General features: G+C 58.7%; 1 protein-coding gene across 2 annotated transcripts in view; it reads left to right on the top strand.

Moving 5' to 3' along the window:
- The window catches only part of LOC140398097 (uncharacterized), a 102,955-nt gene extending 82,363 nt beyond the window's left edge, over positions 1-20,592 (top strand). For both annotated transcript variants that reach the window (XM_072486337.1, XM_072486336.1), the window contains exon 3: positions 19,663-20,592. In XM_072486337.1, the coding sequence (XP_072342438.1) occupies positions 19,663-20,491 (829 nt within the window). In that variant the 3' untranslated portion in view covers positions 20,492-20,592. The remainder of the gene's footprint in view (positions 1-19,662) is intronic.
- Positions 20,593-21,328: the final 736 nt, after the last annotated feature.

The following is a 21,328-nucleotide window of genomic DNA, read 5'->3' as shown; positions in this document are numbered from 1 at the left end:
TGGACAGTCAGTGGGACAGTCAGTGGGACAGTCAGTGGACAGTCAGTGGGACAGTCAGTGGACAGTCAGTGGACAGTCAGTGGACAGTCAGTGGGCAGTCAGTGGGCAGTCAGTGGGCAGTCAGTGGGCAGTCAGTGGGACAGTCAGTGGACAGTCAGTGGACAGTCAGTGGACATTCAGTGGGCAGTCAGTGGGCAGTCAGTGGGACAGTCAGTGGACAGTCAGTGGGCAGTCAGTGGGCAGTCAGTGGACAGTCAGTGGGACAGTCAGTGGGACAGTCAGTGGGACAGTCAATGGGACAGTCAGTGGGCAGTCAGTGGGCAGTCAGTGGGCAGTCAGTGGGCAGTCAGTGGGACAGTCAGTGGACAGTCAGTGCACAGTCAGTGGACAGTCAGTGGACAGTCAGTGGGACAGTCAGTGGGCAGTCAGTGGACAGTCAGTGGACAGTCAGTGGGAAGTCAGTGGGCAGTCAGTGGGACAGTCAGTGGGCAGTCAGTGGGACAGTCAGTGGGCAGTCAGTGGGCAGTCAGTGGACAGTCAGTGGACAGTCAGTGGGCAGTCAGTGGGCAGTCAGTGGGACAGTCAGTGGGCAGTCAGTGGGCAGTCAGTGGGCAGTCAGTGGGCAGTCAGTGGGCAGTCAGTGGGACAGTCAGTGGGACAGTCAGTGGGCAGTCAGTGGGACAGTCAGTGGGCAGTCAGTGGGCAGTCATTGGGCAGTCAGTGGGCAGTCAGTGGGCAGTCAGTGGGCAGTCAGTGGACAGTCAGTGGGCAGTCAGTGGGCAGTCAGTGGGCAGTCAGTGGGCAGTCAGTGGGCAGTCATTGGGCAGTCAGTGGACAGTCAGTGGGACAGTCAGTGGGCAGTCAGTGGACAGTCAGTGGGCAGTCAGTGGACAGTCAGTGGGACAGTCAGTGGGACAGTCAGTGGGCAGTCAGTGGGCAGTCAGTGGGCAGTCAGTGGACAGTCAGTGGGCAGTCAGTGGACAGTCAGTGGGCAGTCAGTGGGCAGTCAGTGGGCAGTCAGTGGGCAGTCAGTGGACAGTCAGTGGGCAGTCAGTGGGCAGTCAGTGGACAGTCAGTGGACATTCAGTGGGACAGTCAGTGGACAGTCAGTGGGCAGTCAGTGGGCAGTCAGTGGACAGTCAGTGGGCAGTCAGTGGGCAGTCAGTGGACAGTCAGTGGGCAGTCAGTGGACAGTCAGTGGGACAGTCAGTGGGCAGTCAGTGGACAGTCAGTGGGACAGTCAGTGGGCAGTCAGTGGGCAGTCAGTGGACAGTCAGTGGGCAGTCAGTGGACAGTCAGTGGGCAGTCAGTGGGCAGTCAGTGGGGCAGTCAGTGGGACAGTCAGTGGGCAGTCAGTGGGCAGTCAGTGGGCAGTCAGTGGGCAGTCAGTGGGAAGGTCAGTGGGCAGTCAGTAGGCAGTCAGTGGGGCAGTCAGTGGGACAGTCAGTGGGCAGTCAGTGGGCAGTCAGTGGGCAGTCAGTGGGACAGTCAGTTGGCAGTCAGTGGGACAGTCAGTGGACAGTCAGTGGGCAGTCAGTGGACAGTCAGTGGGCAGTCAGTGGACAGTCAGTGGGACAGTCAGTGGACAGTCAGTGGGCAGTCAGTGGACAGTCAGTGGGCAGTCAGTGGGCAGTCAGTGGGCAGTCAGTGGGACAGTCAGTGGGACAGTCAGTGGGCAGTCAGTGAACAGTCAGTGGGACAGTCAGTGGGCAGTCAGTGGACAGTCAGTGGGCAGTCAGTGGGACAGTCAGTGGGACAGTCAGTGGGCAGTCAGTGGGACAGTCAGTGGGACAGTCAGTGGGCAGTCAGTGGGCAGTCAGTGGACAGTCAGTGGGACAGTCAGTGGGCAGTCAGTGGGACAGTCAGTGGGACAGTCAGTGGGACAGTCAGTGGGCAGTCAGTGGACAGTCAGTGGGCAGTCAGTGGGCAGTCAGTGGACAGTCAGTGGGCAGTCAGTGGGACAGTCAGTGGGACAGTCAGTGGACAGTCAGTGGACAGTCAGTGGGACCGTCAGTGGGACAGTCAGTGGGCAGTCAGTGGGCAGTCAGTGGGCAGTCAGTGGGCAGTCAGTGGGCAGTCAGTGGGCAGTCAGTGGGCAGTCAGTGGGACAGTCAGTGGGCAGTCAGTGGGCAGTCAGTGGGCAGTCAGTGGACTGTCAGTGGGCAGTCAGTGGGCAGTCAGTGGACAGTCAGTGGGCAGTCAGTGGGCAGTCAGTGGGCAGTCAGTGGGACAGTCAGTGGGACAGTCAGTGGGCAGTCAGTGAACAGTCAGTGGGACAGTCAGTGGGCAGTCAGTGGACAGTCAGTGGGCAGTCAGTGGGACAGTCAGTGGGACAGTCAGTGGGCAGTCAGTGGGACAGTCAGTGGGACAGTCAGTGGGCAGTCAGTGGGCAGTCAGTGGACAGTCAGTGGGACAGTCAGTGGGCAGTCAGTGGGACAGTCAGTGGGACAGTCAGTGGGACAGTCAGTGGGCAGTCAGTGGACAGTCAGTGGGCAGTCAGTGGGCAGTCAGTGGACAGTCAGTGGGCAGTCAGTGGGACAGACAGTGGGACAGTCAGTGGACAGTCAGTGGACAGTCAGTGGGACAGTCAGTGGGACAGTCAGTGGGCAGTCAGTGGGCAGTCAGTGGACAGTCAGTGGGACAGTCAGTGGGACAGTCAGTGGACAGTCAGTGGGACAGTCAGTGGGACACTCAGTGGGACAGTCAATGGGACAGTCAGTGGGCAGTCAGTGGGCAGTCAGTGGGCAGTCAGTGGGCAGTCAGTGGGCAGTCAGTGGGACAGTCAGTGGACAGTCAGTGGACAGTCAGTGGACAGTCAGTGGACAGTCAGTAGTCAGTCAGTGGACAGTCAGTGGGACAGTCAGTGGGCAGTCAGTGGACAGTCAGTGGGCAGTCAGTGGACAGTCAGTGGACAGTCAGTGGACAGTCAGTGGGAAGTCAGTGGGCAGTCAGTGGGACAGTCAGTGGGCAGTCAGTGGGACAGTCAGTGGGCAGTCAGTGGGCAGTCAGTGGACAGTCAGTGGACAGTCAGTGGACAGCCAGTGGGCAGTCAGTGGGACAGTCAGTGGGCAGTCAGTGGACAGTCAGTGGACAGCCAGTGGGCAGTCAGTGGGCAGTCAGTGGGACAGTCAGTGGGCAGTCAGTGGACAGTCAGTGGACAGTCAGTGGACAGTCAGTGGGAAGTCAGTGGGCAGTCAGTGGGACAGTCAGTGGGCAGTCAGTGGGACAGTCAGTGGGCAGTCAGTGGGCAGTTAGTGGACAGTCAGTGGACAGTCAGTGGGCAGTCAGTGGGACAGTCAGTGGGCAGTCAGTGGGCAGTCAGTGGGCAGTCAGTGGGCAGTCAGTGGGCAGTCAGTGGGACAGTCAGTGGGACAGTCAGTGGGCAGGCAGTGGGCAGTCAGTGGGCAGTCATTGGGCAGTCACTGGGACAGTCAGTGGGCAGTCAGTGGGCAGTCAGTGGGACAGTCAGTGGGCAGTCAGTGGGCAGTCAGTGGGCAGTCAGTGGGACAGTCAGTGGGACAGTCAGTGGGACAGTCAGTGGGCAGTCAGTGGGCAGTCATTGGACAGTCAGTGGGACAGTCAGTGGGCAGTCAGTGGGCAGTCAGTGGGCAGTCAGTGGGACAGTCAGTGGGACAGTCAGTGGGACAGTCAGTGGGACAGTCAGTGGGCAGTCAGTGGGCAGTCATTGGGCAGTCAGTGGGACAGTCAGTGGACAGTCAGTGGGTCAGTCAGTGGGACAGTCAGTGGGCAGTCAGTGGGCAGTCATTGGGCAGTCAGTGGGCAGTCAGTGGACAGTCAGTGGGACAGTCAGTGGGACAGTCAGTGGGCAGTCAGTGGGCAGTCATTGGGCAGTCAGTGGGACAGTCAGTGGGCAGTCAGTGGGCAGTCAGTGGGCAGTCAGTGGGACAGTCAGTGGGACAGTCAGTGGGACAGTCAGTGGGCAGTCAGTGGGCAGTCAGTGGGCAGTCAGTGGACAGTCAGTGGGCAGTCAGTGGGCAGTCAGTGGACAGTCAGTGGACAGTCAGTGGGACAGTCAGTGGGCAGTCAGTGGGCAGTCAGTGGGCAGTCAGTGGGCAGTCAGTGGGCAGTCAGTGGGACAGTCAGTGGGACAGTCAGTGGGCAGTCAGTGGGCAGTCAGTGGGCAGTCATTGGGCAGTCAGTGGGCAGTCAGTGGGCAGTCAGTGGGCAGTCAGTGGGCAGTCAGTGGGCAGTCAGTGGGCAGTCATTGGGACAGTCAGTGGGACAGTCAGTGGGCAGTCAGTGCGCAGTCAGTGGGCAGTCAGTGGACAGTCAGTGGACAGTCAGTGGGCAGTCAGTGGACAGTCAGTGGACAGTCAGTGGGCAGTCAGTGGACAGTCAGTGGGACAGTCAGTGGGCAGTCAGTGGACAGTCAGTGGGACAGTCAGTGGGCAGTCAGTGGGCAGTCAGTGGGACAGTCAGTGGACAGTCAGTGGGACAGTCAGTGGGCAGTCATTGGGCAGTCAGTGGGCAGTCAGTGGGCAGTCAGTGGGCAGTCAGTGGGCAGTCAGTGGGCAGTCATTGGGACAGTCAGTGGGCAGTCAGTGCGCAGTCAGTGGGCAGTCAGTGGACAGTCAGTGGACAGTCAGTGGGCAGTCAGTGGACAGTCAGTAGGACAGTCAGTGGGCAGTCAGTGGGCAGTCAGTGGGACAGTCAGTGGGCAGTCAGTGCGCAGTCAGTGGGCAGTCAGTGGACAGTCAGTGGACAGTCAGTGGGCAGTCAGTGGACAGTCAGTGGGACAGTCAGTGGGCAGTCAGTGGACAGTCAGTGGGACAGTCAATGGGCAGTCAGTGGGCAGTCAGTGGGCAGTCAGTGGGACAGTCAGTGGGACAGTCAGTGGGCAGTCAGTGCGCAGTCAGTGGGCAGTCAGTGGACAGTCAGTGGACAGTCAGTGGGCAGTCAGTGGACAGTCAGTGGGCAGTCAGTGGGCAGTCAGTGGACAGTCAGTGGGCAGTCAGTGGACAGTCAGTGGACAGTCAGTGGGCAGTCAGTGGGCAGTCAGTGGGGCAGTCAGTGGGACAGTCAGTGGGCAGTCAGTGGGCAGTCAGTGGGCAGTCAGTGGGCAGTCAGTGGGCAGTCAGTGGGAAGGTCAGTGGGCAGTCAGTAGGCAGTCAGTGGGGCAGTCAGTGGGACAGTCAGTGGGCAGTCAGTGGGCAGTCAGTGGGACAGTCAGTGGGCAGTCAGTGGGCAGTCAGTGGACAGTCAGTGGGCAGTCAGTGGACAGTCAGTGGACAGTCAGTGGGCAGTCAGTGGGCAGTCAGTGGGGCAGTCAGTGGGACAGTCAGTGGGCAGTCAGTGGGCAGTCAGTGGGCAGTCAGTGGGCAGTCAGTGGGCAGTCAGTGGGAAGGTCAGTGGGCAGTCAGTAGGCAGTCAGTGGGGCAGTCAGTGGGACAGTCAGTGGGCAGTCAGTGGGCAGTCAGTGGGCAGTCAGTGGGACAGTCAGTTGGCAGTCAGTGGGCAGTCAGTGGGCAGTCAGTGGACAGTCAGTGGACAGTCAGTGGGCAGTCAGTGGGACAGTCAGTGGGCAGTCAGTGGGCAGTCAGTGGGCAGTCAGTGGACAGTCAGTGGACAGTCAGTGGGCAGTCAGTGGGACAGTCAGTGGGCAGTCAGTGGGCAGTCAGTGGGCAGTCAGTGGACAGTCAGTGGACAGTCAGTGGGCAGTCAGTGGGACAGTCAGTGGGCAGTCAGTGGGCAGTCAGTGGGCAGTCAGTGGACAGTCAGTGGACAGTCAGTGGGCAGTCAGTGGGACAGTCAGTGGGCAGTCAGTGGGCAGTCAGTGGGCAGTCAGTGGACAGTCAGTGGACAGTCAGTGGGACAGTCAGTGGGACAGTCAGCGGGCAGTCAGCGGGCAGTCAGTGGGCAGTCAGTGGGCAGTCAGTGGGCAGTCAGTGGGCAGTCAGTGGGCAGTCAGTGGGCAGTCAGTGGACAGTCAGTGGACAGTCAGTGGGGCAGTCAGTGGGACAGTCAGTGGGCAGTCAGTGGGACAGTCAGTGGGACAGTCAGTGGGCAGTCAGTGGGCAGTCAGTGGACAGTCAGTGGGACAGTCAGTGGGCAGTCAGTGGGACAGTCAGTGGGACAGTAAGTGGGACAGTCAGTGGACAGTCAGTGGGCAGTCAGTGGGCAGTCAGTGGACAGTCAGTGGGCAGTCAGTGGGACAGTCAGTGGGCAGTCAGTGGACAGTCAGTGGGCAGTCAGTGGACAGTCAGTGGGCAGTCAGTGGACAGTCAGTGGGCAGTCAGTGGGACAGTCAGTGGGCAGTCCGTGGGCAGTCAGTGGGACAGTCAGTGGGCAGTCAGTGGACAGTCAGTGGGCAGTCAGTGGGCAGTCAGTGGACAGTCAGTGGGCAGTCAGTGGGACAGTCAGTGGGACAGTCAGTGGGACAGTCAGTGGGCAGTCAGTGGACAGTCAGTGGGCAGTCAGTGGGCAGTCAGTGGACAGTCAGTGGGCAGTCAGTGGGACAGTCAGTGGGGCAGTCAGTGGGCAGTCAGTGGGCAGTCAGTGGGCAGTCAGTGGGACAGTCAGTGGGCAGTCAGTGGGCAGTCAGTGGGACAGTCAGTGGGACAGTCAGTGGGACAGTCAGTGGGCAGTCAGTGGACAGTCAGTGGGACAGTCAGTGGGCAGTCAGTGGACAGTCAGTGGGCAGTCAGTCGGCAGTCAGTGGACAGTCAGTGGGACAGTCAGTGGGACAGTCAGTGGGACAGTCAATGGGACAGTCAGTGGGCAGTCAGTGGGCAGTCAGTGGGCAGTCAGTGGGCAGTCAGTGGGCAGTCAGTGGGACAGTCAGTGGACAGTCAGTAGACAGTCAGTGGACAGTCAGTGGACAGTCAGTAGGCAGTCAGTGGACAGTCAGTGGGACAGTCAGTGGGCAGTCAGTGGGCAGTCAGTGGGCAGTCAGTGGGACAGTCAGTGGGCAGTCAGTGGGACAGTCAGTGGACAGTCAGTGGGACAGTCAGTGGGCAGTCAGTGGGCAGTCAGTGGGACAGTCAGTGGACAGTCAGTGGGACAGTCAGTGGGCAGTCAGTGGACAGTCAGTGGACAGTCAGTGGGAAGTCAGTGGGCAGTCAGTGGGCAGTCAGTGGACAGTCAGTGGGCAGTCAGTGGGCAGTCAGTGGGCAGTCAGTGGGACAGTCAGTGGGCAGTCAGTGGGCAGTCAGTGGGTAGTCAGTGGGCAGTCAGTGGGACAGTCAGTGGGCAGTCAGTGGGACAGTCAGTGGGACAGTGAGTGGGCAGTCAGTGGGCAGTCAGTGGGCAGTCATTGGGCAGTCAGTGGGCAGTCAGTGGGCAGTCAGTGGACAGTCAGTGGGCAGTCAGTGGGCAGTCAGTGGGCAGTCAGTGGGCAGTCAGTGGGCAGTCATTGGGCAGTCAGTGGACAGTCAGTGGGACAGTCAGTGGGCAGTCAGTGGGCAGTCAGTGGGCAGTCAGTGGGACAGTCAGTGGGCAGTCAGTGGGCAGTCAGTGGACAGTCAGTGGGCAGTCAGTGGGCAGTCAGTGGGCAGTCAGTGGGACAGTCAGTGGGCAGTCAGTGGGCAGTCAGTGGGACAGTCAGTGGACAGTCAGTGGGCAGTCAGTGGGCAGTCAGTGGGCAGTCAGTGGGACAGTCAGTGGGCAGTCAGTGGGCAGTCAGTGGGCAGTCAGTGGGACAGTCAGTGGGCAGTCAGTGGGCAGTCAGTGGGCAGTCAGTGGACAGTCAGTGGGCAGTCAGTGGGCAGTCAGTGGGCAGTCAGTGGGACAGTCAGTGGGCAGTCAGTGGGCAGTCAGTGGGCAGTCAGTGGGCAGTCAGTGGGACAGTCAGTGGGCAGTCAGTGGGACAGTCAGTGGGACAGTCAGTGGGCAGTCAGTGGGCAGTCATTGGGCAGTCAGTGGGACAGTCAGTGGGACAGTCAGTGGGCAGTCAGTGGGCAGTCAGTGGGCAGTCAGTGGGCAGTCAGTGGGCAGTCAGTGGGCAGTCAGTGGGCAGTCAGTGGGCAGTCAGTGGGACAGTCAGTGGGACAGTCAGTGGGCAGTCAGTGGACAGTCAGTGGGCAGTCAGTGGGCATTCAGTGGGCTGTCAGTGGGCAGTCAGTGGGCAGTCAGTGGGACAGTCAGTGGGCAGTCAGTGGGCAGTCAGTGGACAGTCAGTGGGCAGTCAGTGGGCAGTCAGTGGGCAGTCAGTGGGCAGTCAGTGGGACAGTCAGTGGGACAGTCAGTGGGCAGTCAGTGGGCAGTCAGTGGGACAGTCAGTGGGCAGTCAGTGGGACAGTCAGTGGGACAGTCAGTGGGCAGTCAGTGGGCAGTCAGTGGGCAGTCAGTGGGACAGTCAGTGGGCAGTCAGTGGGCAGTCAGTGGACAGTCAGTGGACAGTCAGTGGGCAGTCAGTGGGCAGTCAGTGGACAGTCAGTGGGCAGTCAGTGGGCAGTCAGTGGACAGTCAGTGGGCAGTCAGTGGACAGTCAGTGGACAGTCAGTGGGCAGTCAGTGGACAGTCAGTGGGACAGTCAGTGGGCAGTCAGTGGGCAGTCAGTGGACAGTCAGTGGACAGTCAGTGGACAGTCAGTGGGCAGTCAGTGGGCAGTCAGTGGACAGTCAGTGGGCAGTCAGTGGACAGTCAGTGGGACAGTCAGTGGGCAGTCAGTGGACAGTCAGTGGGACAGTCAGTGGGCAGTCAGTGGGCAGTCAGTGGGCAGTCAGTGGGCAGTCAGTGGGAAGGTCAGTGGGCAGTCAGTAGGCAGTCAGTGGGGCAGTCAGTGGGACAGTCAGTGGGCAGTCAGTGGGCAGTCAGTGGGCAGTCAGTGGGACAGTCAGTTGGCAGTCAGTGGGCAGTCAGTGGGACAGTCAGTGGGACAGTCAGTGGGCAGTCAGTGAACAGTCAGTGGGACAGTCAGTGGGCAGTCAGTGGACAGTCAGTGGGCAGTCAGTGGGACAGTCAGTGGGACAGTCAGTGGGCAGTCAGTGGGACAGTCAGTGGGACAGTCAGTGGGCAGTCAGTGGGCAGTCAGTGGACAGTCAGTGGGACAGTCAGTGGGCAGTCAGTGGGACAGTCAGTGGGACAGTCAGTGGGACAGTCAGTGGACAGTCAGTGGGCAGTCAGTGGGCAGTCAGTGGACAGTCAGTGGGCAGTCAGTGGGACAGTCAGTGGGACAGTCAGTGGACAGTCAGTGGGACAGTCAGTGGGCAGTCAGTGGACAGTCAGTGGGACAGTCAGTGGGGCAGTCAGTGGGCAGTCAGTGGACAGTCAGTGGACAGTCAGTGGGCAGTCAGTGGACAGTCAGTGGGCAGTCAGTGGACAGTCAGTGGGCAGTCAGTGGGCAGTCAGTGGACATTCAGTGGGCAGTCAGTGGGCAGTCAGTGGGACAGTCAGTGGACAGTCAGTGGGCAGTCAGTGGACAGTCAGTGGGACAGTCAGTGGGACAGTCAGTGGGCAGTCAGTGGGACAGTCAGTGGGACAGTCAATGGGACAGTCAGTGGGCAGTCAGTGGGCAGTCAGTGGGCAGTCAGTGGGCAGTCAGTGGGCAGTCAGTGGGACAGTCAGTGGACAGTCAGTGGACAGTCAGTGGACAGTCAGTGGACAGTCAGTGGGCAGTCAGTGGACAGTCAGTGGACAGTCAGTGGGCAGTCAGTGGGACAGTCAGTGGGACAGTCAGTGGGCAGTCAGTGGGAAGGTCAGTGGGCATTCAGTGGGCAGTCAGTGGGACAGTCAGTGGGCAGTCAGTGGGCAGTCAGTGGCCAGTCAGTGGGAAGGTCAGTGGGCAGTCAGTGGGACAGTCAGTGGGCAGTCAGTGGGCAGTCAGTGGGCAGTCAGTGGGACAGTCAGTTGGCAGTCAGTGGGCAGTCAGTGGGCAGTCAGTGGGACAGTCAGTGGGACAGTCAGTGGGACAGTCAGTGGGCAGTCAGTGGGCAGTCAGTGGGCAGTCAGTGGGACAGTCAGTTGGCAGTCAGTGGGCAGTCAGTGGGGCAGTCAGTGGGACAGTCAGTGGGCAGTCAGTGGGCAGTCAGTGGGCAGTCAGTGGGGCAGTCAGTGGGACAGTCAGTGGGCAGTCAGTGGGCAGTCAGTGGGCAGTCAGTGGGCAGTCAGTGGACTGTCAGTGGGACAGTCAGTGGGCAGTCAGTGGGCAGTCAGTGGACAGTCAGTGGGCAGTCAGTGGGACAGTCAGTGGGCAGTCAGTGGGCAGTCAGTGTGCAGTCAGTGGACTGTCAGTGGGCAGTCAGTGGGACAGTCAGTGGGCAGTCAGTGGGCAGTCAGTGGGCAGTCAGTGGACTGTCAGTGGGACAGTCAGTGGGCAGTCAGTGGGCAGTCAGTGGGCAGTCAGTGGACTGTCAGTGGGACAGTCAGTGGGCAGTCAGTGGGCAGTCAGTGGACAGTCAGTGGGCAGTCAGTGGGACAGTCAGTGGGCAGTCAGTGGGCAGTCAGTGTGCAGTCAGTGGACTGTCAGTGGGCAGTCAGTGGACAGTCAGTGGACAGTCAGTGGGCAGTCAGTGGGCAGTCAGTGGGCAGTCAGTGGACTGTCAGTGGGACAGTCAGTGGGCAGTCAGTGGGCAGTCAGTGGACAGTCAGTGGGCAGTCAGTGGGACAGTCAGTGGGCAGTCAGTGGGCAGTCAGTGTGCAGTCAGTGGACTGTCAGTGGGCAGTCAGTGGGACAGTCAGTGGGACAGTCAGTGGGCAGTCAGTGGGCAGTCAGTGGACAGTCAGTGGGCAGTCAGTGGACAGTCAGTGGACAGTCAGTGGGCAGTCAGTGGGCAGTCAGTGGACAATCAGTGGGCAGTCAGTGGGCAGTCAGTGGACAGTCAGTGGGCAGTCAGTGGACAGTCAGTGGACAGTCAGTGGGCAGTCAGTGGACAGTCAGTGGGACAGTCAGTGGGCAGTCAGTGGGCAGTCAGTGGACAGTCAGTGGGCAGTCAGTGGACAGTCAGTGGACAGTCAGTGGACAGTCAGTGGACAGTCAGTGGGCAGTCAGTGGACAGTCAGTGGACAGTCAGTGGGCAGTCAGTGGGACAGTCAGTGGGACAGTCAGTGGGCAGTCAGTGGGAAGGTCAGTGGGCATTCAGTGGGCAGTCAGTGGGACAGTCAGTGGGCAGTCAGTGGGCAGTCAGTGGCCAGTCAGTGGGAAGGTCAGTGGGCAGTCAGTGGGACAGTCAGTGGGCAGTCAGTGGGCAGTCAGTGGGCAGTCAGTGGGACAGTCAGTTGGCAGTCAGTGGGCAGTCAGTGGGCAGTCAGTGGGACAGTCAGTGGGACAGTCAGTGGGACAGTCAGTGGGCAGTCAGTGGGCAGTCAGTGGGCAGTCAGTGGGACAGTCAGTTGGCAGTCAGTGGGCAGTCAGTGGGGCAGTCAGTGGGACAGTCAGTGGGCAGTCAGTGGGCAGTCAGTGGGCAGTCAGTGGGGCAGTCAGTGGGACAGTCAGTGGGCAGTCAGTGGGCAGTCAGTGGGCAGTCAGTGGGCAGTCAGTGGACTGTCAGTGGGACAGTCAGTGGGCAGTCAGTGGGCAGTCAGTGGACAGTCAGTGGGCAGTCAGTGGGACAGTCAGTGGGCAGTCAGTGGGCAGTCAGTGTGCAGTCAGTGGACTGTCAGTGGGCAGTCAGTGGGACAGTCAGTGGGCAGTCAGTGGGCAGTCAGTGGGCAGTCAGTGGACTGTCAGTGGGACAGTCAGTGGGCAGTCAGTGGGCAGTCAGTGGGCAGTCAGTGGACTGTCAGTGGGACAGTCAGTGGGCAGTCAGTGGGCAGTCAGTGGACAGTCAGTGGGCAGTCAGTGGGACAGTCAGTGGGCAGTCAGTGGGCAGTCAGTGTGCAGTCAGTGGACTGTCAGTGGGCAGTCAGTGGACAGTCAGTGGACAGTCAGTGGGCAGTCAGTGGGCAGTCAGTGGGCAGTCAGTGGACTGTCAGTGGGACAGTCAGTGGGCAGTCAGTGGGCAGTCAGTGGACAGTCAGTGGGCAGTCAGTGGGACAGTCAGTGGGCAGTCAGTGGGCAGTCAGTGTGCAGTCAGTGGACTGTCAGTGGGCAGTCAGTGGGACAGTCAGTGGGACAGTCAGTGGGCAGTCAGTGGGCAGTCAGTGGACAGTCAGTGGGCAGTCAGTGGACAGTCAGTGGACAGTCAGTGGGCAGTCAGTGGGCAGTCAGTGGACAGTCAGTGGGCAGTCAGTGGGCAGTCAGTGGACAGTCAGTGGGCAGTCAGTGGACAGTCAGTGGACAGTCAGTGGGCAGTCAGTGGACAGTCAGTGGGACAGTCAGTGGGCAGTCAGTGGGCAGTCAGTGGACAGTCAGTGGGCAGTCAGTGGACAGTCAGTGGACAGTCAGTGGGCAGTCAGTGGGCAGTCAGTGGGACAATCAGTGGGCAGTCAGTGGGCAGTCAGTGGGCAGTCAGTGGGCAGTCAGTGGGCAGTCAGTGGGCAGTCAGTGGGCAGTCAGTGGGAAGGTCAGTGGGCAGTCAGTAGGCAGTCAGTGGGCAGTCAGTGGGCAGTCAGTGGGCAGTCAGTGGGCAGTCAGTGGGAAGGTCAGTGGGAAGGTCAGTGGGCAGTCAGTGGGCAGTCAGTGGGCAGTCAGTGGGCAGTCAGTGGGCAGTCAGTGGACAGTCAGTGGACAGTCAGTGGACAGTCAGTGGGACAATCAGTGGGCAGTCAGTGGGCAGTCAGTGGGCAGTCAGTGGGCAGTCAGTGGGCAGTCAGTGGGAAGGTCAGTGGGCAGTCAGTAGGCAGTCAGTGGGCAGTCAGTGGGCAGTCAGTGGGCAGTCAGTGGGACAGTCAGTGGGCAGTCAGTGGGCAGTCAGTGGGCAGTCAGTGGACTGTCAGTGGGACAGTCAGTGGGCAGTCAGTGGGCAGTCAGTGGACAGTCAGTGGGCAGTCAGTGGGACAGTCAATGGGAAGTCAGTGGGCAGTCAGTGGGCAGTCAGTGGACTGTCAGTGGGCAGTCAGTGGGCAGTCAGTGGGCAGTCAGTGGACAGTCAGTGGGCAGTCAGTGGGCAGTCAGTGGGCAGTCAGTGGGACAGTCAGTGGGACAGTCAGTGGGCAGTCAGTGAACAGTCAGTGGGACAGTCAGTGGGCAGTCAGTGGACAGTCAGTGGGCAGTCAGTGGGACAGTCAGTGGGACAGTCAGTGGGCAGTCAGTGGGACAGTCAGTGGGCAGCCAGTGGGCAGCCAGTGGGACAGTCAGTGGGCAGTCAGTGGACAGTCAGTGGGCAGTCAGTGGACAGTCAGTGGGACAGTCAGTGGGCAGTCAGTGGGCAGTCAGTGGGACAGTCAGTGGGACAGTCAGTGGGACAGTCAGTGGACAGTCAGTGGACAGTCAGTGGGCAGTCAGTGGACAGTCAGTGGGACAGTCAGTGGGCAGTCAGTGGGACAGTCAGTGGGCAGTCAGTGGGCAGTCAGTGGGACAGTCAGTGGGACAGTCAGTGGGACAGTCAGTGGACAGTCAGTGGGCAGTCAGTGGGCAGTCAGTGGACAGTCAGTGGGCAGTCAGTGGGACAGTCAGTGGGACAGTCAGTGGACAGTCAGTGGGACAGTCAGTGGGCAGTCAGTGGACAGTCAGTGGGCAGTCAGTGGGACAGTCAGTGGGACAGTCAGTGGACAGTCAGTGGGACAGTCAGTGGGCAGTCAGTGGACAGTCAGTGGACAGTCAGTGGACAGTCAGTGGACAGTCAGTGGGCAGTCAGTGGGCAGTCAGTGGACAGTCAGTGGGCAGTCAGTGGGCAGTCAGTGGACAGTCAGTGGGACAGTCAGTGGGCAGTCAGTGGGACAGTCAGTGGGACAGTCAATGGGACAGTCAGTGGGCAGTCAGTGGGCAGTCAGTGGGCAGTCAGTGGGCAGTCAGTGGGCAGTCAGTGGACAGTCAGTGGGCAGTCAGTGGGACAGTCAGTGGACAGTCAGTGGACAGTCAGTGGACAGTCAGTGGACAGTCAGTGGGCAGTCAGTGGACAGTCAGTGGGACAGTCAGTGGGCAGTCAGTGGACAGTCAGTGGACAGTCAGTGGGAAGTCAGTGGGCAGTCAGTGGGACAGTCAGTGGGCAGTCAGTGGGCAGTCAGTGGGACAGTCAGTGGGCAGTCAGTGGGCAGTCAGTGGAGAGTCAGTGGACAGTCAGTGGGCAGTCAGTGGGCAGTCAGTGGGACAGTCAGTGGGCAGTCAGTGGGCAGTCAGTGGGCAGTCAGTGGGCAGTCAGTGGGACAGTCAGTGGACAGTCAGTGGGCAGTCAGTGGGCAGTCAGTGGGACAGTCAGTGGGCAGTCAGTGGGCAGTCAGTGGGCAGTCAGTGGGCAGTCAGTGGACAGTCAGTGGGACAGTCAGTGGGCAGTCAGTGGACAGTCAGTGGGCAGTCAGTGGGCAGTCAGTGGGACAGTCAGTGGGCAGTCAGTGGGCAGTCAGTGGGCAGTCAGTGGGCAGTCATTGGGCAGTCAGTGGACAGTCAGTGGGACAGTCAGTGGGCAGTCAGTGGACAGTCAGTGGGCAGTCAGTGGGCAGTCAGTGGGACAGTCAGTGGGACAGTCAGTGGGCAGTCAGTGGGCAGTCAGTGGACAGTCAGTGGGCAGTCAGTGGACAGTCAGTGGACAGTCAGTGGGCAGTCAGTGGGCAGTCAGTGGACAGTCAGTGGGCAGTCAGTGGACAGTCAGTGGGCAGTCAGTGGGCAGTCAGTGGCCAGTCAGTGGGAAGGTCAGTGGGCAGTCAGTGGGCAGTCAGTGGGGCAGTCAGTGGGACAGTCAGTGGGCAGTCAGTGGGCAGTCAATGGGACAGTCAGTTGGCAGTCAGTGGGACAGTCAGTGGGCAGTCAGTGGGCAGTCAGTGGGCAGTCAGTGGGACAGTCAGTGGGCAGTCAGTGGGCAGTCAGTGGGCAGTCAGTGGGACAGTCAGTGGGCAGTCAGTGGGCAGTCAGTGGGCAGTCAGTGGACTGTCAGTGGGACAGTCAGTGGGCAGTCAGTGGGCAGTCAGTGGACAGTCAGTGGGCAGTCAGTGGGACAGTCAGTGGGCAGTCAGTGGGCAGTCAGTGGGCAGTCAGTGGACTGTCAGTGGGCAGTCAGTGGACAGTCAGTGGACAGTCAGTGGGCAGTCAGTGGGCAGTCAGTGGGGCAGTCAGTGGGACAGTCAGTGGGCAGTCAGTGGGCAGTCAGTGGGCAGTCAGTGGGCAGTCAGTGGGCAGTCAGTGGGAAGGTCAGTGGGCAGTCAGTGGGCAGTCAGTAGGCAGTCAGTGGGGCAGTCAGTGGGACAGTCAGTGGGCAGTCAGTGGGCAGTCAGTGGGCAGTCAGTGGGCAGTCAGTGGGCAGTCAGTGGGCAGTCAGTGGGCAGTCAGTGGGAAGGTCAGTGGGAAGGTCAGTGGGCAGTCAGTGGGCAGTCAGTGGGCAGTCAGTGGGCAGTCAGTGGGCAGTCAGTGGGAAGGTCAGTGGGAAGGTCAGTGGGCAGTCAGTGGGCAGTCAGTGGGCAGTCAGTGGACAGTCAGTGGACAGTCAGTGGGCAGTCAGTGGGCAGTCAGTGGACAGTCAGTGGGACAGTCAGTGGGCAGTCAGTGGGCAGTCAGTGGGCAGTCAGTGGGAAGGTCAGTGGGCAGTCAGTAGGCAGTCAGTGGGCAGTCAGTGGGCAGTCAGTGGGCAGTCAGTGGGACAGTCAGTGGGCAGTCAGTGGGCAGTCAGTGGGCAGTCAGTGGACTGTCAGTGGGACAGTCAGTGGGCAGTCAGTGGGCAGTCAGTGGACAGTCAGTGGGCAGTCAGTGGGACAGTCAATGGGAAGTCAGTGGGCAGTCAGTGGGCAGTCAGTGGACTGTCAGTGGGCAGTCAGTGGGCAGTCAGTGGACAGTCAGTGGGCAGTCAGTGGGCAGTCAGTGGGCAGTCAGTGGGACAGTCAGTGGGACAGTCAGTGGGCAGTCAGTGAACAGTCAGTGGGACAGTCAGTGGGCAGTCAGTGGACAGTCAGTGGGCAGTCAGTGGGACAGTCAGTGGGACAGTCAGTGGGCAGTCAGTGGGACAGTCAGTGGGCAGCCAGTGGGCAGCCAGTGGGACAGTCAGTGGGCAGTCAGTGGACAGTCAGTGGGCAGTCAGTGGACAGTCAGTGGGACAGTCAGTGGGCAGTCAGTGGGCAGTCAGTGGGACAGTCAGTGGGACAGTCAGTGGGACAGTCAGTGGACAGTCAGTGGACAGTCAGTGGGCAGTCAGTGGGACAGTCAGTGGGCAGTCAGTGGGACAGTCAGTGGGCAGTCAGTGGGCAGTCAGTGGGACAGTCAGTGGGACAGTCAGTGGGACAGTCAGTGGACAGTCAGTGGGCAGTCAGTGGGCAGTCAGTGGACAGTCAGTGGGCAGTCAGTGGGACAGTCAGTGGGACAGTCAGTGGACAGTCAGTGGGACAGTCAGTGGGCAGTCAGTGGACAGTCAGTGGGCAGTCAGTGGGACAGTCAGTGGGACAGTCAGTGGACAGTCAGTGGGACAGTCAGTGGGCAGTCAGTGGACAGTCAGTGGACAGTCAGTGGACAGTCAGTGGGCAGTCAGTGGGCAGTCAGTGGACAGTCAGTGGGCAGTCAGTGGGCAGTCAGTGGACAGTCAGTGGGACAGTCAGTGGGCAGTCAGTGGGACAGTCAGTGGGACAGTCAATGGGACAGTCAGTGGGCAGTCAGTGGGCAGTCAGTGGGCAGTCAGTGGGCAGTCAGTGGGCAGTCAGTGGGCAGTCAGTGGACAGTCAGTGGGCAGTCAGTGGGACAGTCAGTGGACAGTCAGTGGACAGTCAGTGGACAGTCAGTGGACAGTCAGTGGGCAGTCAGTGGACAGTCAGTGGGACAGTCAGTGGGCAGTCAGTGGACAGTCAGTGGACAGTCAGTGGGCAGTCAGTGGGCAGTCAGTGGACAGTCAGTGGACAGTCAGTGGGCAGTCAGTGGGCAGTCAGTGGGACAGTCAGTGGGCAGTCAGTGGGCAGTCAGTGGGCAGTCAGTGGGCAGTCAGTGGGACAGTCAGTGGACAGTCAGTGGGCAGTCAGTGGGCAGTCAGTGGGACAGTCAGTGGGCAGTCAGTGGGCAGTCAGTGGGCAGTCAGTGGGCAGTCAGTGGGCAGTCAGTGGGCAGTCATTGGGCAGTCAGTGGACAGTCAGTGGGCAGTCAGTGGGCAGTCAGTGGACAGTCAGTGGGCAGTCAGTGGGCAGTCAGTGGGCAGTCAGTGGGCAGTCAGTGGGCAGTCATTGGGCAGTCAGTGGACAGTCAGTGGGACAGTCAGTGGGCAGTCAGTGGACAGTCAGTGGGCAGTCAGTGGGACAGTCAGTGGGACAGTCAGTGGGCAGTCAGTGGGCAGTCAGTGGACAGTCAGTGGGCAGTCAGTGGACAGTCAGTGGACAGTCAGTGGGCAGTCAGTGGGCAGTCAGTGGACAGTCAGTGGGCAGTCAGTGGACAGTCAGTGGGCAGTCAGTGGGCAGTCAGTGGCCAGTCAGTGGGAAGGTCAGTGGGCAGTCAGTGGGCAGTCAGTGGGGCAGTCAGTGGGACAGTCAGTGGGCAGTCAGTGGGCAGTCAATGGGACAGTCAGTTGGCAGTCAGTGGGACAGTCAGTGGGCAGTCAGTGGGCAGTCAGTGGGCAGTCAGTGGGACAGTCAGTGGGCAGTCAGTGGGCAGTCAGTGGGCAGTCAGTGGGACAGTCAGTGGGCAGTCAGTGGGCAGTCAGTGGGCAGTCAGTGGGACTGTCAGTGGGACAGTCAGTGGGCAGTCAGTGGGCAGTCAGTGGGCAGTCAGTGGGCAGTCAGTGGGACAGTCAGTGGGCAGTCAGTGGGCAGTCAGTGGGCAGTCAGTGGACTGTCAGTGGGCAGTCAGTGGACAGTCAGTGGACAGTCAGTGGGCAGTCAGTGGGCAGTCAGTGGGGCAGTCAGTGGGACAGTCAGTGGGCAGTCAGTGGGCAGTCAGTGGGCAGTCAGTGGGCAGTCAGTGGGAAGGTCAGTGGGCAGTCAGTGGGCAGTCAGTAGGCAGTCAGTGGGGCAGTCAGTGGGACAGTCAGTGGGCAGTCAGTGGGCAGTCAGTGGGCAGTCAGTGGGAAGGTCAGTGGGCAGTCAGTAGGCAGTCAGTGGGGCAGTCAGTGGGACAGTCAGTGGGCAGTCAGTAGGACAGTCAGTGGGCAGTCAGTGGGACAGTCAGTGGGCAGTCAGTGGGACAGTCAGTGGGCAGTCAGTGGGCAGTCAGTGGGCAGTCAGTGGGCAGTCAGTGGGCAGTCAGTGGGCAGTCAGTGGGCAGTCAGTGGGACAGTCAGTGGGCAGTCAGTGGGCAGTCAGTGGGCAGTCAGTGGACAGTCAGTGGGACAGTCAGTGGGCAGTCAGTGGGCAGTCAGTGGACAGTCAGTGGGCAGTCAGTGGGACAGTCAGTGGGAAGTCAGTGGGCAGTCAGTGGGACTGTCAGTGGGACAGTCAGTGGGCAGTCAGTGGGCAGTCAGTGGGCAGTCAGTGGGCAGTCAGTGGACAGTCAGTGGGCAGTCAGTGGGACAGTCAGTGGGACATCAGTGGGCAGTCAGTGGGACTGTCAGTGGGACAGTCAGTGGGCAGTCAGTGGGCAGTCAGTGGACAGTCAGTGGGCAGTCAGTGGGACAGTCAGTGGGAAGTCAGTGGGCAGTCAGTGGGCAGTCAGTGGACTGTCAGTGGGCAGTCAGTGGGCAGTCAGTGGACAGTCAGTGGGCAGTCAGTGGGCAGTCAGTGGGCAGTCAGTGGGACAGTCAGTGGGACAGTCAGTGGGCAGTCAGTGAACAGTCAGTGGGCAGTCAGTGGACAGTCAGTGGGCAGTCAGTGGGACAGTCAGTGGGACAGTCAGTGGGCAGTCAGTGGGACAGTCAGTGGGACAGTCAGTGGGCAGTCAGTGGACAGTCAGTGGGCAGTCAGTGGGCAGTCAGTGGGACAGTCAGTGGGCAGTCAGTGGGCAGTCAGTGGACAGTCAGTGGGCAGTCAGTGGGCAGTCAGTGGACAGTCAGTGGGACAGTCAGTGGGACAGTCAGTGGGCAGTCAGTGGACAGTCAGTGGGCATTCAGTGGGACAGTCAGTGGGCAGCCAGTGGGCAGTCAGTGGACAGTCAGTGGGCAGTCAGTGGGCAGTCAGTGGGCAGTCAGTGGGACAGTCAGTGGGCAGTCAGTGGGCAGTCAGTGGACAGTCAGTGGGACAGTCAGTGGACAGTCAGTGGGCAGTCAGTGGGCAGCCAGTGGGCAGCCAGTGGGCAGTCAGTGGGCAGCCAGTGGGCAGCCAGTGGGCAGTCAGTGAGCAGTCAGTGGGCAGTCAGTGGACCAGTTGTGGCCAGTCAGTGATTATCTGACAGTCAATGGGTCGCTACTGAGTGTTGCTCTACTCAATTTCAAATAGAATCCCTACAGTGCAGAAGGAGGCCATTCGGCCCATCGAGTCTGCACCAACCCTCTGAAAGAGCACCTTACCTAGATCCTGGAGCTGTGAGGCAACAGTGCTAACCTAAAACATTACAAATTGCACAAAAGGAGAGAATCACTAAAATCAAAAGATCTCCAGGTGGTGAGTATGAAATGGGTGTCATTAAGTCAAGTCTGACTAACCCTAACTAACCTAACTAACCATTGCTGTTCCAAACTGTGTAATCCACATCGAATAACTTTGCTCACTCTGTGGAATCGGCCATTAACCTCAGCAGACGTCACTCAGAGTCTGTGTGTCAGTTACATCCCAAACATATCCACAATTTTCCTGTTCTGTTAGGTATGAAACACCTTTCCTCTGCTTTAATTTCAGTCATTCTTTAAAGGATAACCTGGAGACTGTAAATGGCTACGCTGGGAATCTTGGCCAGAAACTGGCTCCCCTCACAGACGAGCTTCATTTGAAGATGAAAGTCGACACTGAGAATCTTCAACAGAGGATCAGGGAGGAGCTGCAGTTTCCGAGGACAAAACTTTCTCCTTTTGCTGATGGGGTCAAACACAGCCTCAGCAGAAACCACAAAAAATGTCGTCAGACCGCTAACACTGATGAGAAGCTCTGCCACAGGATGAGGAATAAAGCTATGGAATTCCGCCAGAGCAAAACACTTCGGGATAAATTCAAAGATAACAGAAAAAGTCAGGGGCGAGTTTTGATTCCACTGACCAAAGCAGTACAGGAAAAGCTGGATAAAGGGGATGGGACCAAGAGGTTTGATCAGGGAATTCAGGAGATTCTGAGGAAGTTGCTTCCTGATGTTGACACAGGATCCCTGAAAGTGACCCACCAAATTGGAAATATTCCAAGTAATTATCCAAATTCTCGTGAGATTGAGGCAAAGATCAGTGAGAATGTGAGACTTCTGGCCCCCTATACGTCAGGACAAACAGGGATTCTACCCCAGAACAGGGAAAACCAAACTGTGACTGACTACATGTCAGAACTGAGACGCAACGTCGCCTTGGTGGACAAGGCATTTGATCAGAACCGCAAATCCTTAAAAATCAACAAGGTGGTCAAACAGAAGCTGATAAATATGAAAAAGAGGCTTTCCCCATATCAAGAAAGCATTAGACAAGAAATTCAATTGCACCTTGCAAACATGTCATCTTTTCTCACCCAGGAACTGCAAAATGGCTGAGAAATGGAAAGTTACTCAAACTGGACAGTGGAGAACTGTGCTATTGACCACTTGTAAAAAGCAATCATTTTAACATCATTTAATTAAAATTTTAGAATGGACGATGGCTTATGCACATCTGTTTAAAGAATGCCACAGTTAATAGTGCTCCATATTTTTTCACTGTTTCCAAAATAATCTTTACTAGAATCATAGAATCCTCGAATTTACAGTGCCGAAGAAGGCAATTCGGCCCATCGAGTCTGCATCTCGCACTTGGAAAGAGCTCCCTACTGAAACACACGCCCCCACCCTATCCCCGTAAACAATGACTTAATTCATTGTCCTCAGTTCCCAGGATCCTGAGGCCCTGGTCAGGCTGGTCTTGCAGTCAGTTAGCCTGTTTCATCTTGGTCAGCCCCCACCCTGCCTCCCCGTCCCCACTCCTTTCTGTTCTCCCCCATCTCTTCCTTCAGTCCCCTTGCCACTCTCTCCACTCTTGCTCTTCCTCCTCTCTCTCTCTCCTTTCTATCCGACCCTCATTTCTTCTCCTTTTATTTCTTCTCCTTTTATTTCCCCACTCCTCACTCTCCTCCCCCTCCTCCTCTCCATTCTCCCCTCTCCAGAATCTCTGCTCTCACCCGGTGAAATGATGAAGGGCAGTCTGACTCCAGAGCTCTGAGGACAAGCCAGCATCAATGTTTCCAGGATTCATTTCTCACTGATCCCAGATTCAGCCGAAGTTGACTGCACCAGTTTTGCGATCCCCTTGTGGTTGTTAAGCGGGATGCAATTCAGTGTTCCACGCCGTGCAAATTTATACACAGCGTGGTCGGGTCGAGAGATTCCCAGGGAATC

Source organism: Scyliorhinus torazame, chromosome 21 (assembly GCF_047496885.1).
Source record: "Scyliorhinus torazame isolate Kashiwa2021f chromosome 21, sScyTor2.1, whole genome shotgun sequence".
Classification (NCBI taxonomy): Eukaryota; Metazoa; Chordata; class Chondrichthyes; order Carcharhiniformes; family Scyliorhinidae; genus Scyliorhinus; species Scyliorhinus torazame.
The sequence above is the reverse complement of the archived record's forward strand: the minus strand, read 5'-3'. Positions and strand labels throughout refer to the sequence as shown.